General features: G+C 40.0%; 3 protein-coding genes, 1 non-coding gene and 1 pseudogene across 4 annotated transcripts in view; 2 read left to right on the plus strand and 3 right to left on the minus strand.

Moving 5' to 3' along the window:
• Positions 1–18,392, minus strand: part of LOC125088868 (zinc finger protein 665-like) — a 577,134-nt gene that overhangs the window by 276,934 nt on the left and 281,808 nt on the right.
• LOC125088894 (L-lactate dehydrogenase A chain-like) overlaps positions 1–18,392 on the minus strand; it is a 386,819-nt pseudogene that overhangs the window by 230,426 nt on the left and 138,001 nt on the right.
• Positions 1–18,392, plus strand: part of LOC125088914 (KRAB domain-containing protein 5-like) — a 664,001-nt gene that overhangs the window by 182,369 nt on the left and 463,240 nt on the right. The gene's annotated exons all lie outside the window — the stretch shown is intronic.
• Positions 6,143–18,392, minus strand: part of LOC125089473 (zinc finger protein 345-like) — a 65,029-nt gene continuing 52,779 nt past the window's right edge. The window contains exon 3 of the mRNA XM_047711701.1: positions 6,143–7,031. Within this exon, the coding sequence (XP_047567657.1) occupies positions 6,143–7,031 (889 nt within the window). The remainder of the gene's footprint in view (positions 7,032–18,392) is intronic.
• Positions 7,436–7,576, plus strand: LOC125090093 (U4 spliceosomal RNA). The gene has a single exon (XR_007124190.1). It is a non-coding gene; the product is annotated as a U4 spliceosomal RNA (small nuclear RNA).

The following is an 18,392-nucleotide window of genomic DNA, read 5'->3' on the forward strand; positions in this document are numbered from 1 at the left end:
TAGCAGACAGCCATCTAACTTGGGGCCTCCTTTTGATGAGGGAGCAGAAGGCTGGGTGAGGACAAAGCAAAAGCTGACACCTTACCGCCCCCCACCCACCTGGGTGACCTGTGTGACATCCCTCAGGCACTCCTGGCAGCCCTGAAAGAAAAACAAATAGTTAAGTTGCAGAGACCACAATCCTGCAAGGCAGGAGTCTCCCTTGGTTTACAAATGTCCTAGTGATTTACAACAAAGAAGCTATCTTATCAACAGCCTAACTTCCAGAGACAAGTAACTCAGCTCCTAAAGCCCGAACATCGCCCTTCCCTCCATAAAACTGAAGGAGGCTGAGGTGGAAGGAAATGTAAATAAAGTTAAATTTCTTCTAAAGCTAAAGCTCATTGACAAGGATGTGTGATAGAAGGAATGTGACATTCCACCAGGAAACGCTCAACTGTCTTCATGTTAGTGCCTCATTAGAGGGAAAAACAGCCTTGGCTTGACAATAACGAGGCCTTCAGTATCCTGACAGTCTTCTTTACCATGACAGCCCTTCTGAACACCCCCTTTGTCCTCACCTACCCAATTCCTGTGTATATAATCAGACACTCCTCAGGATATCAGGGCAGCAGCTCTTTCTGCCAAAGAGTCCTGTCCCCATGCTTTAATAAACCACCATTTTGTACCAAAGATGTCTCAAGAATTCTTTCTTGGTCATCGGCTCTGGACCTCACCCCACTGAACCTCACCTATGTTCTAAAACTTCATCACTTTAATTGCAGTCAAGGTATCAAGGGCTCTTCAGTTTTGGGGGGGCATCTTTTGAATTTGTGTCATAAAAGACAGTCCTCTGTCACTTTGTAGGGACCAAGAGAGTCCAAATCTAGGGACAAATTTTCTTAGCAAAGTTGGTTTTTTTGTTTTAGTTTTTAGTTTTTGTTTTTCCTTACCTCCGTGGGCTTTCTATACAAATCAGCAGCCTGGCATAAATCCAGTATTACCTTCCGCTGCTTATTTTTGTGTATGAAGATCTTTTCCTTCATTGTCAATGAGACAGTCCTGTGCATTTTTGAATATCCTTGTTCCTGGCTATGTGAATTTCTCGGTCTGAATAGACTGGTCTTATGGACTTTATTGGAGTTCAGACTGGTACAAGACTTCATATTTGTTTATTATGTGCTGCCTGCTTGACTACATGGTCTACCAAACTGTTTCCTTTAGGTTCCAAGGTCATGTCCTTTGGATGTCCTTTGAAGTGAATTACAGCTACCTCCTTGGGTATGTGGACAGCCTTAAGAAGAGTAGCAATTTCAGCCCATATTTGACTGGGGATTTATGGCTTGGTCATAATCCCTTCTTCTTCCAAATTGCTCCATGAGGATGCAGGACTAGGGAAGCATATTTGGAATCAGTATAAATATTAATTTTTAAGGCTTGGCCAATTGCAAAGCACAAGTGAGTACTAAAGCACACCCAGTTTTCTTGCTCCCTTTCCCATGAAACTGTTGCCACCAGTAAACTAACTGCTGTCTCAAATTTTGAGAGGCGAACTTCCTAAGTCTCATTGGCTAGAATAACAAGATCAGTAATCTCCAGACAGTTATGCTCTGTAGAAGTATGATGGTCAGGGTCAGGCATTAGAGTAGCTAAGCTTAAAGCTTGATAGGTTTTAAGTATATTTGAGGCATATATATAAGCACAGCCCAGTATTTAATAAGTTGGCCTCCCATCATCTATTGGTGGCTTTTAGTCTCTAAGACACTCTGAACCTGATGTGAAGTCATTCCAGTCAGGCACTGTCCCATTGGGAGTTTTGAGGCTCCTTTTACCAGGAGGGATGTTTATGGTTGACTAAAGCCTCTACTTGTAGTGTTACATCAATATGATGTGGGAAAGAGAGGCAGAAGAAAAATTATTAAATTTCCTTATCTACTGACAAGCCCTTAAACAGGCAGAGTGACATTCCTCTAGGGACTCAACTACCCACACCTTAAGGCTTTGCTAACAAACCTAGCCTCATCGACCCCTCCCCCCAACCAGGACCCTGGAAGTCTACTTTAACAATTCCTTTGGAAACTTTATCTCTAAACCCTCCAAGATCGTGTTGACAATCATTCCCAAGCATATGGCCCACAGATATATATCTAAAGGGTCTCACAAAAAGGTTTTATTACTGGTAATAAATAACCTTTTTCCCAACAATTGCTAGCCCCTCAAGGTCCTGGAAACCTTGCTTCCAAAATTCCTTAGAGACTTCCTGCAGTTCCTTACTGCCTAGTTCATCCCTAAAGCTTCTCATTTTCCATTAACCTATATCCTGTTCCCTGCAGTTCCTTACTATCTAGTTCATCTCTAAAGCTTCTCATTTTCCTTTAACCTATTTCCTGTTTTCCTTCAGACTCCAGACCAAAAAGCACAGATTTCTGCTACCTCCCATGGCTTTCAGAGGGACATGACTACTCAAGAGGCAAGACCCTGTCCCCCATCCCTGCCGCCAGTCTGCACCCACTAGAGCTTACACTAGAATAACCTGTGCTGAACAAAGAGAAATTATCTGATGAGTGCTTGAGCCCTTTGATGTCTTTTGCACAAATGTAATCCCCTCCCCCAATTAAACTGCCTATAAAAGAAGCTCTAAAATAAAATAAAATGAATATGCCTGACTACTGACCAGAACTCATTGTGCGGCTCTCCCATTCCTTTTGCCAACACTGCCCTTCCTTTGGCACACCTGGACCTGCCAAGGCTGGACCCCAGCATAAATGATTGCATCATCCAAAACCCATCCCATCCAGTGCCACTGATCTAGACCTGGGCCATCACAGTCATCACTGTCATCCAAGAGCATCTGGTCCTCAGTTACAGTCAGGAATTCAGTTAAATCATGAAGATAAAGACTTCCCTACTCCTTTAAAACTAACATATTTGGACACCTGGGTGCTCAGTGGGTTAAAGCTTCTGCCTTTGGCTCAGGTCATGATCCTGGGGTCCTGGGATTGAGCCTCGCATTGGGCTCTCTGCTCAGCAGGGAGTCTGCTTCCTCCTCTCTCTCTCTCTCTCTCTCTCTCTCTGTCTGCCTGCCTCTCTGCCTACTTGTGATCTCTGTCAAATAAATAAATAAAATCTTTAAAACTAACATATTTGCCAATTCACGTTCCCCATTACCTGTATTCACCAGATGACACCACCAAGCCTGTGCTTTGGAATGACTAAAGTGAGCCATATCCAGTTCCTTCCGCACAACAGAGGTTTTCACATTTTCTTTTAAGAGGTCTTCCCTTTCTAAGGATGTTGCCTTCATCGAATTTTACTGAGATTCACATCCCACATCCAGGCCTAAATATCTGAATAAATGCTCTTTGCCTGTCCATCTCTCTAATATCAATTGTTTAGTTAGAATACCCTTGCCCCAGTTCAGGCAAAAAAGAATGGTTGTGATGCCTATGGAACTGAAAACAAAAATGAGGAAAAATACAACTGGAGATTTGGAAATAACTAGGAAATAAAGCAAGGAGAAATTATTCTTCTAATGCTGAGTCTGTTGTTCACCCCAGACCACTGTTCTGCACATGCTAATTCATCATGTTATAATATTTTCTATCTCTTACCTGAGCTACAATATCATGCCATTTAGAATAGGTCTCCTCGGACGCCTGGGTGGCTCAGTTGGTTGGACGACTGCCTTTGGCTCAGGTCATGATCCCGGAGTCCCGGGATCGAGTCCCACATCGGGCTCCCAGCTCCACGGGAGTCTGCTTCTCCCTCTGACCTTCTCGCTCATGCTCTCTCTCACTGTGTCTCTCTCTCAAATAAATAAATAAATAAATCTTTAGAATAGGTCTCCTCTACTTCTGACATATCTGTGACACACACATTAAGGTCATATGCGCATATGTACTTCATAGACACATCAAAGCAACAGCTCAGTGTAACATACCTTTACTAGGGGCCATGATTCAATGCTTTAGAGTCTGAGCAGTAAGTCCAGACTAGGTCATTGAAACTAAAACAGGTTTAGGTAAGCTCTGCGGAAATCTTCTCTAAGGGACATGGGAAGCGGAAGCCTTGGGAAAAAGGAGATGGCTGCTCACAAGGGTGGATTGTTGTCATATCAGAAGTTACATTGCCTTGTGACTCTGCAGGGTGTTGTCTAGAGAACACACTAGTGAGAAGGGTAGGTGTCAGTTCAAGTCTCCTGGAAAACTACTGGTTACACACAGGAAATGCCAAATAGCAGTATCATGGAGTATGTGAACTACCAGGTCAACCATACCTCCATATAATCTGTAACATATCAACAATAATAACACAGTATTCATAAAGAGGAGAAAATGATACAATACATCAACCGGAGGGGGGGAATCACACACAGTTTTAACTTAAGGAACTGAGAGAAAGGATTCCTAGGAATATTATTCCACTCCATTACCAAGTAGGGGATAGATACCATCAGTTCTCTACAACCTTCAATAGAGTGAGATAGTTTCACATTGGTGGTGGGATAACACATCATTCATTACACACCCATATTAAGATGTTAAAAACCATTATGTTTTATTAGTTAAAATATATTAAGTACACAGACTATGTTATGCATTTCAAATCCACTCTATTATCCCTGTTCAAAATACAAGATGCAAGCGTTAAAAAGCCCTCAAATGCTTGTATCATGATGTGGGAGTAGTGATTACCATATATTTCAGGCCTGAGAATCGTTAACAAATGTGTGTGTCCAATGATATGGCACTGTAGGGAAGAGTGAGCTATGCTCTCTTTGCTATCTGTGAGGATTTCTGCATTTCAACCACATCAGCTCCTACTCTCTAAAGATCACTATCACGAAGATACATTAGTACTGAACTGGACTGCCACCTCTTTTTCTGTAAAGAACAATTAGTAAAACCTTGTATTTCTAGTTTGAGGAAGTTCTTTAGTTTCAATAAATGGATAACAATCATGATCTGAACACCTATCTCATGGTAACTTACATCAATATTATAACCATAAACAGCATCTCCATTTAGATTTTCTTCATTTGTTGCATATTATCCTATCCTTCATCTTCCATGGAAAATTAGGGATGCATAAGTCCCGTCTAATGCAGAAGGGCATCAAATATCTTCAATATACCTACAATCAGACACATGGTTTCACACATACACAGTAAGAATAAATAAATTTTCTGAAGTGATTTGAGAATTAGGTACATTATTATTAGTCACAAATTCCAAATAGGGTCAATGTAACAAAAAAGCGCATTGAAATTAATTATATCTATATAACAGTCCCCCCATTAAATCTCTTGCATATAACAACATATCTATTTGCTTTAAATTTGTCTTATTCCTTGGAATAACTGTTTTGATACAGAGTACTGTATGAATAGAGTGACTGATGTATGGCTTTCTACTAGCTATCTGTCAAATGTTATTGACATCTGATGATCAATTAAATAGTTTTCCAAACACTGGTATCTTTCAATCTACTCACTTTAATGTCCTCTCTGGTATTCACTTAAGTGTATATCGAAAAGAAGGCCTTTCCACATTCATTATGTTTCTATGGTTTTCTTTTTTTTTTAAGATTTTATTTATTTGACAGGCAGAGATCACAAGTAGGCAGAGAGGCAGGCAGAGAGAGAGAGGGGAAAGCAGGCTCCCTGTCAAGCAAAGAACCTGATGCGGGGCTCCATCCCAGGACTCTGGGATCATGACCTGAGCGGAAGGCAGAGGCTTTAACCCACTGAGCCACCCAGGTGCCCCTAGGGTTTGCATTTTTTGACACTGAGTACAGACTGAATTCCAGTTAAAGGTTAGAACACTTTTTTCACATTTTCCAGTTTTCTTCCTACGACAACGATGACGTTAAGTTGTGTGCTCCAGGGAGAGAGAGGTAAGACACATTCTTTATATTTGCGTAGTTACTCTCCAATATGAAATCTCTGATGTGGTGTATGGTAGAGCAGTCCTTAAGCATTTTTTCCACATTCTTTACATTTGTAAGGTTTCTATCCAGTATGAATTCTATTATGGTTACTAAGGTGTGAGTGCTGTTGAAAAGTCTTTCCAATTTCTGTACATTTATATGCAATTCTGTGATAAATTCTGTGATGAGTAAGTGTTGAGAACAATCTAAAGGCCTTGCCACATTATTTACAATTCTAAGGTTTCTCTCTAGTATGAATTCTGTGATGTTGAATAAGGGCTGAGTGCTGGTTAAAGGCCTTGCCACATTCTGGACATTGGTAAGGTTTCTCTCCAGTATGAATTCTGTGATGTTGAATAAAGTTTGAGTGCCTGTTAAAGGCCTTGTCACATTCTGGACATTGGTAAGGTTTCTCTCCAGTATGAATTCTGTGATGTTGAATAAAGTTTGAGTGCATGTTAAAGGCCTTGTCACATTCTGGACATTGGTAAGGTTTCTCTCCAGTATGAATTCTGTGATGTTGAATAAAGTTTGAGTGCATGTTAAAGGTCTTGTCACATTCTTGACATTTGTAAGGTTTCTCTCCAGTATGAATTCTGTGATGTTGAGTAAGGATTGATTGCCTCTTAAAGGCTTTGCCACATTCTGGACATTGGTAAGGTTTCTCTCCAGTATGAATTCTGTGATGTAGAGTAAGGGCTGAGTGCTGGTTAAAGGCCTTGCCACATTCTGGACATTGGTAAGGTTTCTCTCCAGTATGAATTCTGTGATGTTGAGTAAGGGCTGAGCGCTGTTTAAAGGCCTTGTCACATTCTGGACATTGGTAAGGTTTCTCTCCCGTATGAATTCTGTGATGTTGAGTAAGGCTTGAGTGCCTGTTAAAGGCCTTGCCACATTCTGGACATTGGTAAGGTTTCTCTCCAGTATGAATTCTGTGATGTCGAGTAAATGCTGTGTGAAACTTAAAACCTTTGCCACATTCTTTACATTTGTAGAGTTTCTCTCCAGTATGGATTTGCCTGTGTCCACTTAGTGATGAGAAGTCCTTAATGGTCTTACTAAATTCCTCACATTTGTATGGTTTCTCTACAGTATGATTTCTGTGATGCTGAAATAGGTTTGAGCTGAATGTAAAGGTTTTGCTACGTTCTTTACATTGGAAAGGTTTCTCTCCATATGTATGTTTGAATATTTGATTGGAGCTTTTGCTGACAGAAACACACTGCTTTGCAGAAACAGTTGACTTAAAAAGTAAGGTTTTCCATGATGTTTTATATCCTTCACTATTCTGGTCATTTTGATTCTTATCAAGTGTAGTTGTCTTCAAATGGCTATGTCCTTCATGGTATCTTTGATGCCCTTCATTCTCCCCGTCATTGTCCCAGTATGTCATTAAGCAAATATTTTCAACAGCACTATTTCTGTATCTACCCATTGACACTTTTTGGAAAGAAGTTTCCATGCTTGGCTTCTGCAGGCAGCTTTGAGGGTCATGTGAAGATACAGCTGAAAGATATCAAATAAGAGAAGCTTTGCACACTGGCAGTATCGTAGCCAATGAGGTTTATCTGAGGCACAATTATTGCTAATTGAAAACTTTTCGAAAAGATATCAAATAGAGAAAAGTAAAATCATTCTACTTATCACATTCAGATGAACATACGAATGTCTTCTAATATACAAGCTTCAAGTCAATTAAAGAATGTCAGGAAGATGGCCAAGAAGGAATCATGAGGACTTCATTCCTCCATGGATACAGAACTTTGCACACAACATACAGACCACATATCCTAATAGATAATTCTGTGATATTGTCATCTTGTAGCACACATCATTTTCCTCTATCTCAAATAATCAGCAAAAGTGTCATATGAGAATAAAATTGTGGAAGGTTGGATTCTTAAACATAAAACTGAAATGAACCCAATAGAATACAGTAAAAATAGGAACATATCCACAATAGGAAGAGTTGGTTGTCAGAAAAGATCAACAAAACTGACAGCTCATGAACTAAATCAAGGGCAAATAAATGAGAAAAGACCACCTAAAAGGAGAAGTGAAGAAATAAAAGCTGACACAGTAGAACTAATACCATAGAAATAAAAGCAATTATAAAAGGAGACAATGTATAATCATGTGCCAAGAAAGTGATACCAAAAGACAACAATAAATTTCAAGAAAGGTATAACCATCATGAAGAAATATTTTAAAATTACAACTTGTCAACAACTACTAAGAACACTGAAAGAGTAATGAAGAAATTCCCAACAAGGAAAAGTCCTGTGCTAGATGAATTCACTGAAGAATTCAAACAGACACTTCATGACAAAGGACTTCAAATCTCCTCAAACATTTCCAAGGAGTGAAGATCAGAGAAATCAGGAGAACATGCTCTCTAGGGTACCAGCGTTACCAGGTTATCTGAGCCAGGAGAAGACACTATAGCTAAAGAAGTCTACAAACTACTACCTGTGAGGAATATTCATGCAAAGTCCACAATAAAATAGAACAAACTAAGTCAAAAGCAGATTTTACCGTTTAGCAACATAATCAAGTGAAAAATCTTCCTGGAATTAAGGGTGTTCCAGTATGGAAAACTATAAATTGAAGACTCCACAATAACAGAATGAAGATCAAAAAAGATATGATCATATTAATTGAGACAGAACACAAGCATGGCATATTGGACATATCATGATTAAAAATACTCAATAAAAGTGGCTGGGTGGCTCAGTCATTAAGTGGCTGCCTTCAGCTCAGGTCATGATCCCAGGGTCCTGGGATGGAGCCCAGCATCAGGTTCCCTGCTCAGCAGGAAGCCTGCTTCTCCCTATCCCACTCCCCCTGCTTCTGTTCTCTCTCTGGCTGTGTTTCTCTCTGTCAAATAAATATATAAAATCTTTCAAAAAAATAAATAAAAATTTTAAAAAATAAAAACACTCAGTAAGTAGAGATAGAAGAAACTCTAAGTTGATTCAATAGTAAAAGACTGCAAGCTTCTCCTCTAAGATCAGAAACAATGCAATGAAGGGATTACAACACTGCCTTTGAGCAAAGTACCAGATATTCTAGTCAGAACAGTTAAGGAAGGAAAAATACATAAAAAGAATCCAAATTGAAAAAAGAAAAAGTAAAATTATCTGTGTCCACAGATGATGTGATCTATAGAAAACCATTAAGAATTCTAACATTTTTTTCTGTTTTGTCATTGTTCGTATTGTTTATTTTGGTCATCTTTTTTTCCACAACACTTTCCATTTTCAAAATCTTTTATGCTCTACATGGTTGAGTTAAGAAAAAAGTTGGGGGGCACCTGGGTGACTCAGGGGGTTAAAGCCTCTGCCTTCAGCTTAGGTCATGATCCCAGAGTCCTGGGATCAAGCCCCACATCAGGCTCTCTGCTCAGTGGGGAGCCTGCTTCCCTCTCTCTCTCTGCCTGCCTCTCTCTGCCTACTTGTGATCTCTGTCTGTCATATAAATAAATACAATTTTAAAAAGAAAGAAAAAAAGAAAAACGTTGGAATAAACAACTTTCCTACTAAAAGAAGGGAAATACTGGGGCTCCTGTGCAGCTCAATAGGTTTAGGCTCTGCTTTCAGCTCAGGTCATGATCTCAGGCTCCTGGGATTGAGCCCCACATGGGCCTCTGCTCAGCAGGGAGCCTGCTTCCCCCACTGTCTCTGCCCGCCTCTCTCTGTCTACTTGGGATCTCTGTCAAATAAATAAAGTCTTTAAAAAAAATAAAAGAAAACAAGGGAAAAGCTACTGAAAATTAGTTTTCCTTTCAGAAAAAAAAACTACTGAAATTTAGTAGAGAAAGAAAATAACAAAAGTGTGAAATAAATATAATAGACCAGAATAAACAATAACAATACATTCAACGTAATGCTCATTTTTTATTGTTTTTTTTCTTGTTGTTGTTTTTTTTTAATTTATTTTTTTATTAACATATAATGTTTCCAATAACATATTCTTTGTTTCATGGGTATAATGCCCTTTTTAACCAAAATAATAAAACTGGCAATGCTTTAATTAGATCAATAATTACATACTAATCAGTTAACTTAGAAAAAAATACCCAGATAATTCATAAAAATGCTCAAGTTACTAAGACTGAATTATCAACCTTATACCAAAAAAATTGGGAATCTTCTTAGACCAGAATAACAGTTTAATTTGGAAACAAAACTGTCCCAGCACAGAAAAGCCCAAGACCTAGGAATGATACTATATTTGATGGAGTCACTCTGTTCCCTAAATGAAATCTTGAGAGAGATGATACATCTCTTTGATTCAGATTCATTATTTTTCATTCATTCATTCATTCATTTATTGTCCTCTAGGTCAGAAAGTTATTCCCCTATTTCTTCCTGCCTCCTGTTCATTGCATCAAGTCTGTTTCCAAACTGATGGATTGCATTGTTAATCTCTTTCATTTTTTTTAAGATTTATTTATTTGTTTATTTGAGACACAGAGAAAGAGATAGAGAGAGCATGAGTAGGAGCTACAAGAGGGGAGAAGAAGGGAGAATACGAAACAGACACCACAGTGAATGAGGAGCTTAACTTGGAGCTAGATCCCAGGATCCTGAGATCACTACCTGGACCAAAACCAAGAGTCTGATATTTAATGGAGTGAGCTACCCACATGCCCCCATTTTTTTTTTTTAAACTCTGCTCTCTATGTTAAGGTTCTCATTATTCTTTTCTCATCCCTGGGAATATCCCTAAGATTGTTGCCTTAAATTCTCCATCAAGCAAGTTACTCATTTCTGTTTCCCTTAGATCTCTAGCCATGGCCATATCTCATTTCATGTAAGATAAATTTTTTCATCTTGGTATTTTGTCTAAGTCGCTGCCTTCTTCTGTATTTGGAAAAGCCACTGATGTGTCCTCTTATATCCTTCAGGCCAGGGTTCTGCAGAGGCTCTCCTTGCTTGCTGTGGGGAATATTTGGACCCTAGCCTCAGTGTGACTAGGTGAGCTCTGGTCTACTTGTGATAGGAGACCTGACATCAACTCCAACAGGGCTGAGGCCCTACAGAACTCTCTGCTCAGCAGATGTGGTGTGGGCAGGGGCCCACCTTGCTGGTCCTGAGGCAAGCCTCACTGAGAAGGGCAGTCCCACCAGAACACAGGGAGGTGGGGCTTGGTGCAAGAAAACCAGACAGCCAGCGTCCCTGCTGAGTGGGGGTCTATGTTTATGCTATAGGGCAGGAGAGGGAAATGGTGCCATCCAACTTCTATGTTCTTGAAAACGCATCTCACTGAAAGTTTCATCTCAAGATAGGATTTCTAGACTACTGAATAATCTTCCACTCTGTGCCATCCTTCAGATGGTTGTTTCCATGATGTCTGCCCCCAGGTTGTCTGCCTGCCTTCTCTCCAGGACACCAGAGTGCCCTCTTGGCTCTATCCCAGACAAACCTATTGACTATACTCATGTGTTTGGCAATAAATCTGTATAACTTCACCTACATCCAGTGAAATAAAGACATAATGATAAAAGACATAATGATAAAACACCCATCAGGTTGCCAGGATTCCAGCTACAGCCTGTAACATGAAGACTGTTGCTATTGCCAAGCCCCAGAGGCCACTCTACTGTGGGAAGAGGAATGATCATTCATCTGAGTCGAGTGGCCCATGGAAGGTTTATGACATCCCAACTGACATGGGTTGTGTGGTCCTGTGTGATTGCTAAGCAGGACTAGAGACAGGAAAAGATGGAGACAAATCACAGAGAAATTGACTCCAAGACTGTGGCAGTGTGAATCCCTATCAAGAAATGACTTCTGGGGGCGCCTGAGTGGCTCAGTGGGTTAAGCCACTGCCTTCGGCTCAGGTCATGATCTCGGGGTCCTGGGATCGAGCCCCGCATCGGGCTCTCTGCTCAGCAGGGAGCCTGCTTCCTCCTCTCTCTCTGACTGCCTCTCTGCCTGCTTGTGATCTCTCTCTGTCAAATAAATAAATAAAATCTTAAAAAAAAAAAAAGAAAGAAATGACTTCTGTAAGCAAATGAAAAGAAAGCACAACATTTTCAGAATACATTTCAACTTGTTAGCTATGTTGGGGGGATAAAAAAAGAATAGAAAACTTCAGTTACTACAGAAATCCCGCAATACATTGATTTTTTAGTACATTTCTGATTGAAATTTTAGGATAATGATGTGTTTACAGAAACTAAAAGGATTCTATCTCTGTGGTCTTGGTGTAAGAAAAAGTTCCGAAAAACAATAAAAAACACTAGCCATGAAAGTTGAAATGACAAATTAGAGGACAAGAAAATTAAGAACTACTGATATGGTAATATGGGGATAGGCACAACAATCCAATGTTTCCAAGTGCTCCAGTGGATTCTAACACAGGCTAAAATGGACAGCCTCTACAGGAACTAAGTCACAGGTCATCCCTGAGTTATCTACAGAGAAGTCACTCTTACAAACCCTCTATGCCTGTGGTCATGTTAGTGTTGGGACACAAAGACACACAAAATACACAACACACATCTTCTTTATTCATTATTGTATCTGACTCTGACAGAGTCTTCACTTCTTTCATCTCTCTCTTCCCTCTGTACCTTCCTTGAGCTCCCACGCCAAATATACTTCCTTGAGCTTCCTGAGATGACCCCAGATGGACCTTAGTTCACATTCTTGAATGAAAGCAATCCAAATTTAAGTATTTTGGAACAGGGGTACCTGGGTGGCTTAGTTGGTTAAGTGGTTATAACTCAGGTCATGATCTCAGGGTCCTGGGGTGGAACCCTGCATTGGGCTCTCTGCTTAGCAAGGATTCAGCTTCAGAAATCACTTTCTCTCTGCCCTTTACCCTACTAACTCTCTCCCTCTCTCTAAAATAAATATTAAATATTAAAAAATAAAAATAATAAAATGTAGGTCCTGGTTGCTAATCGGTTAAGCAATGAACTCTTTCTTTCAGATCAGGTCATAATCTCAATGTCATATTATGGAGCCCTGGGTCAGACTTTGAGCTCAGTAGGAAGTTGGCTTGGGATTCTCTCTCCCTCTCAGTCTGCCCCACCCTGCCGCACTCCCTTGTACTTTCTCTAAATTAAGTAAATAACTCCTAAAAAAATGTATTGGAAATTATTTAAATATTTTTCAAATAAGTAAAGAAATGTATACAAGACATTAATATAGTTTACAAATTTTAAAGGGATTGGATATAACTTTTTCACTCTAAATCTGAATTTAATCAATTTTCTCATAAGACCATAAATAATTGCAGGTCTAAGTAGCTGTTCATCAGCTATGCATTTACATGTAGCATAAAATCCCTGGGCATTAAGATTAAGGATACTGTTATGCCCCTAACGTGGGAGCAGCCAACTATATAAACCAATTAATAACAAAATCAAAGAAACACATCGACAAGAATACAATAATAGTAGGGGATTTTAACACTCCCCTCACTGAAATGGACAGATCATCCAAGCAAAAGATCAACAAGGAAATCAAGGCCTTAAATGACACACTGGACCAGATGGACATCACAGATCTATTCAGAACATTTCATCCCAAAGCAACAGAATACACATTCTTCTCTAGTGCACATGGAACATTCTCCAGAATAGATCACATTCTTGGTCCTAAATCAAGTCTCAACCGGTATCAAAAGATTGGGATCATTCCCTGCATATTTTCAGACCACAATGCTCTAAAGCTAGAACTCAATCACAAGAGGAAATTTGGAAAGAACCCAAATACATGGAGACTAAACAGCATCCTTCTAAAGAATGAATGGGTCAACCAGGAAATCAAAGAAGAATTGAAAAAAATTATGGAAACAAATGATAATGAAAACACAACAGTTCAGAATCTGTGGGACACAACAAAGGCAGTCCTGAGAGGAAAATATATAGCGGTACAAGCCTTTCTCAAGAAACAAGAAAGGTCTCAGGTACACAACCTAACCCTACACCTAAAGGAGCTGGAGAAAGAACAAGAAAGAAACCCTAAACCCAGCAGGAGAAGAGAAATCATAAAGATCAGAGCAGAAATCAATGAAATAGAAACCAAAAATACAATAGAACAAATCAACGAAACTAGGAGCTGGTTCTTTGAAAGAATTAATAAGATTGATAAGCCCCTGGCCAGACTTATCAAAAAGAAAAGAGAGAGGACCCAAATAAATAAAATCATGAATGAAAGAGGAGAGATCACAACGAACACCAAAGAAATACAGACAATTATAAGAACATACTATGAGCAACTCTACGCCAACATATTTGACAATCTGCAAGAAATGGATGCATTCCTAGAGACATATAAACTACCACAACTGAACCAGGAAGAAATAGAAAGCCTGAACAGACCCATAACCAGTAAGGAGATTGAAACAGTCATCAAAAATCTCCAAACAAACAAAAGCCCAGGGCCAGACGGCTTCCCGGGGGAATTCTACCAAACATTTAAAGAAGAACTAATTCCTATTCTCCTGAAACTGTTCCAAAAAATAGCAATAGAAGGAAAACTTCCAAACTCATTTTATGAGGCCAGCATCACCTTGATCCCAAAACCAGACAAGGATCCCAACAAAAAAGAGAACTACAGACCAATATCCTTGATGAACACAGATGCAAAAATTCTCGCCAAAATACTAGCCAATAGGATTCAACAGTACGTTAAAAGGATTATTCACCACGACCAAGTGGGATTATTCCAGGGCTGCAAGGCTGGTTCAACATCCGCAAATCAACCAATGTGATACAACACATTAATAAAAGAAAGAACAAGAACCATATGATACTCTCCATAGATGCTGAAAAAGCATTTGACAAAGTACAGCATCCCTTCCTGATCAAAACTCTTCAAAGTGTAGGGATAGACGGCACATACCTCAATATTATCAAAGCCATCTATGAAAAACCCACCGCAAATATCATTCTCAATGGAGAAAAACTGAAAGCTTTTCCGCTAAGGTCAGGAACACGGCAGGGATGTCCGTTATCACCACTGCTATTCAACATAGTACTAGAAGTCCTAGCCTCAGCAATCAGACAACAAAAGGAAATTAAAGGCATCCAAATCGGCAAAGAAGAAGTCAAACTATCACTCTTCGCAGATGATATGATACTCTATGTGGAAAACCCAAAAGACTCCACTCCAAAACTGCTAGAACTTGTACAGGAATTCAGTAAAGTGTCAGGATATAAAATCAATGCACAGAAATCAGTTGCATTTCTCTACACCAACAACAAGACAGAAGAAAGAGAAATTAAGGAGTCCATCCCATTTACAATTGCACCCAAAACTATAAGATACCTAGGAATAAACCTAACCAAAGAGACTAAGAATCTATACTCAGAAAACTATAAAGTACTCATGAAAGAAATTGAGGAAGACACAAAGAAATGGAAAAATGTTCCATGCTCCTGGATTGGAAGAATAAATATTGTGAAAATGTCTATGCTACCTAAAGCAATCTACACATTTAATGCAATTCCTATCAACGTACCATCCATTTTTTTCAAAGACATGGAACAAATAATCCTAAAATTTATATGGAACCAGAAAAGACCTCGAATAGCCAAAGGAATATTGAAAAAGAAAGCCAAAGTTGGTGGCATCACAATTCCGGACTTCAAGCTCTATTACAAAGCTGTCATCATCAAGACAGCATGGTACTGGCACAAAAACAGACACATAGATCAATGGAACAGAATAGAGAGACCAGAAATGGACCCTCAACTCTATGGTCAACTCATCTTCGACAAAGCAGGAAAGAATGTCCAATGGAACAAAGACAGCCTCTTCAATAAATGGTGTTGGGAAAATTGGACAGCCACATGCAGAAAAATGAAATTGGATCATTTCCTTACACCACACACGAAAATAGACTCAAAATGGATGAAGGATCTCAATGTGAGAAAGGAATCCATCAAAATCCTCGAGGAGAACACAGGCAGCAACCTCTTCGACGTCAGCCGCAGCAACATCTTCCTCGGAACATCACCAAAGGCAAGGGAAGCAAGGGCAAAAATGAACTTTTGGGATTTTATCAAGATCAAAAGCTTTTGCACAGCAAAGGAAACAGTGAACAAAACCAAAAGACAACTGACAGAATGGGAGAAGATATTTGCAAATGACATATCAGATAAAGGGCTAGTGTCCAAAATCTATAAAGAACTTAGCAAACTCAACACCCAAAGAACAAATAATCCAATCAAGAAATGGGCAGAGGACATGAACAGACATTTCTGCAAAGAAGACATCCAGATGGCCAACAGACACATGAAAAAGTGCTCCATATCACTCGGCATCAGGGAAATACAAATCAAAACCACCATGAGATATCACCTCACACCAGTCAGAATGGCTAAAATTAACAAGTCAGGAAATGACAGATGCTGGCGAGGATGCGGAGAAAGGGGAACCCTCCTACACCGTTGGTGGGAATGCAAGCTGGTGCAACCACTCTGGAAAACAGCATGGAGGTTCCTCAAAATGTTGAAAATAGAACTACCCTATGACCCTGCAATTGCACTGCTGGGTATTTACCCTAAAGATACAAACGTAGTGATCCGAAGGGGCACGTGCACCCGAATGTTTATAGCAGCAATGTCTACAATAGCCAAACTATGGAAAGAACCTAGATGTCCATCTACAGACGAATGGATAAAGAAGATGTGGTATATATACACAATGGAATACTATGCAGCCATCAAAAGAAATGAAATCTTGCCATTTGCGACGACGTGGATGGAACTAGAGGGTATCATGCTTAGCGAAATAAGTCAATCGGAGAAAGACAACTATCATATGATCTCCCTGATATGAGGGAGAGGAGATGCAACATGGGGGGTTGAGGGGGTAGGAGAAGAGTAAATGAAACAAGATGGGATTGGGAGGGAGACAAACCATAAGTGACTCTTAATCTCACAAAACAAACTGAGGGTTGATGGGGGGAGGGGGTTGGGAGAGGGGGTGGGGTTATGGATATCGGGGAGGGTATGTGCTATGGTGAGTGTTGTGAAGTGTGTAAACCTGGCGATTCGCAGACCTGTACCCCTGGGGATAAAAATATATGTTTATAAAGCTGTACAAAAAAAAAAAAAGAAGAAGAAAGAAGGAAAGGATGAATCCCCAAGTTTTGTAGCAACATGGACGGGACTGAAGAGATTATGCTGAGTGAAATAAGTCAAGCAGAGAGAGTCAATTATCATATGGTTTCACTTATTTGTGGAGCATAACAAATAGCATGGAGGACAAGGGGAGATGGAGAGGAGAAGGGAGTTGAGGGAAATTGGAAGGGGAGGTGAACCATGAGAGACTATGGACTCTGAAAAACGATCTGAGAATTTTGAAGGGGTGGGGGGTGGGAGGTTGGGGGCACCAGGTGGTGGGTATTGTAGAAGGCACGGATTGCATGGAGCACTGGGTGTGGTGCAAAAATAATGAATACTGTTATGCTGAAAAAAATAAAAAAATTAAAAAAAAAAAGATTAAGGATACTGTTAATCTTAGGGTCTTTTTGAAACAACTAGTTTTGGGGTGCCTGGGTGGCTCAGTCGGTTAAGCCTCTGTTGTCAGCTCAGGTCATGATCTCAGGGTCCTGGGACCGAGCCCCACATCGGGCTCTCTGCTCAGCAGGGAGCCTGCTTCTCCCTCTCTCTCTCTACCTACTGCTCTGCCTACTTGTGATCTCTCTCTCTCTCTCTGTCAAATAAATAAATAAAATATTTTTTAAAATTCTTAAAAAAGGAAAGAAAGAAACGGCTAGTTTCAGGACAAAGTGTGATTGCCTTTGTGCCAGATGTTGTGGTGAAGTTCAAGAGACGTTCTCAAATATCTACATCCATGTGTGCGACATTTATATATTACACTGGCCCAAGGAATAGTAGTGCTCAATGGCATGGAGGGAGTACTACCTTGGGGAAAATGGCTTTCCATGAAGGAAAACAGAAAGACTTCAGATCAAACTCCCTAGGTCCTATCAGATTGATAGTCTCCTTCGCTGCAAGGAACATGGATTGATGCCCAGTGGTGAGGCAGGTATCCTGAGGCAAAGAAAGGGCAAGCATAAGTGCGATGCCTGGGGGTAGACAACACCAGAGAGAAGAAATGGAAAAACCAGAGTATATCTAGGGTATCTGAGCTATTTTATAAGACCTGAGCATCTACCTCCTCACTGTGTACATAACACAAAACATAGGTCTTCTTTCCTACATGTACACAGCAGCCTTTTCATGGTATAGCTGACCACAAGATGACACATACTGAATAATGAATTATTATCCTTCTTCTTTTTTTTTTTTAAATTTCATTCACTTATTTGATGTAGAAAGTGTGTGTACAATCACCGGGAACAGCAGGCAGAGGGAGAAATACATATCTGGCTGAGCAGGGAGCCAGTTATGAAGCTCCTTCCCAGGACCATCATGTTCTGAGCAAAGTCAGATGCTTAACTAAGTCACCCAGGCGTCCCTATCCTTCAATTGATCCAATTTTAAATGTGAGCAT

Source organism: Lutra lutra, chromosome 17 (assembly GCF_902655055.1).
Source record: "Lutra lutra chromosome 17, mLutLut1.2, whole genome shotgun sequence".
In the NCBI taxonomy this organism is placed as follows: domain Eukaryota; kingdom Metazoa; phylum Chordata; class Mammalia; order Carnivora; family Mustelidae; genus Lutra; species Lutra lutra.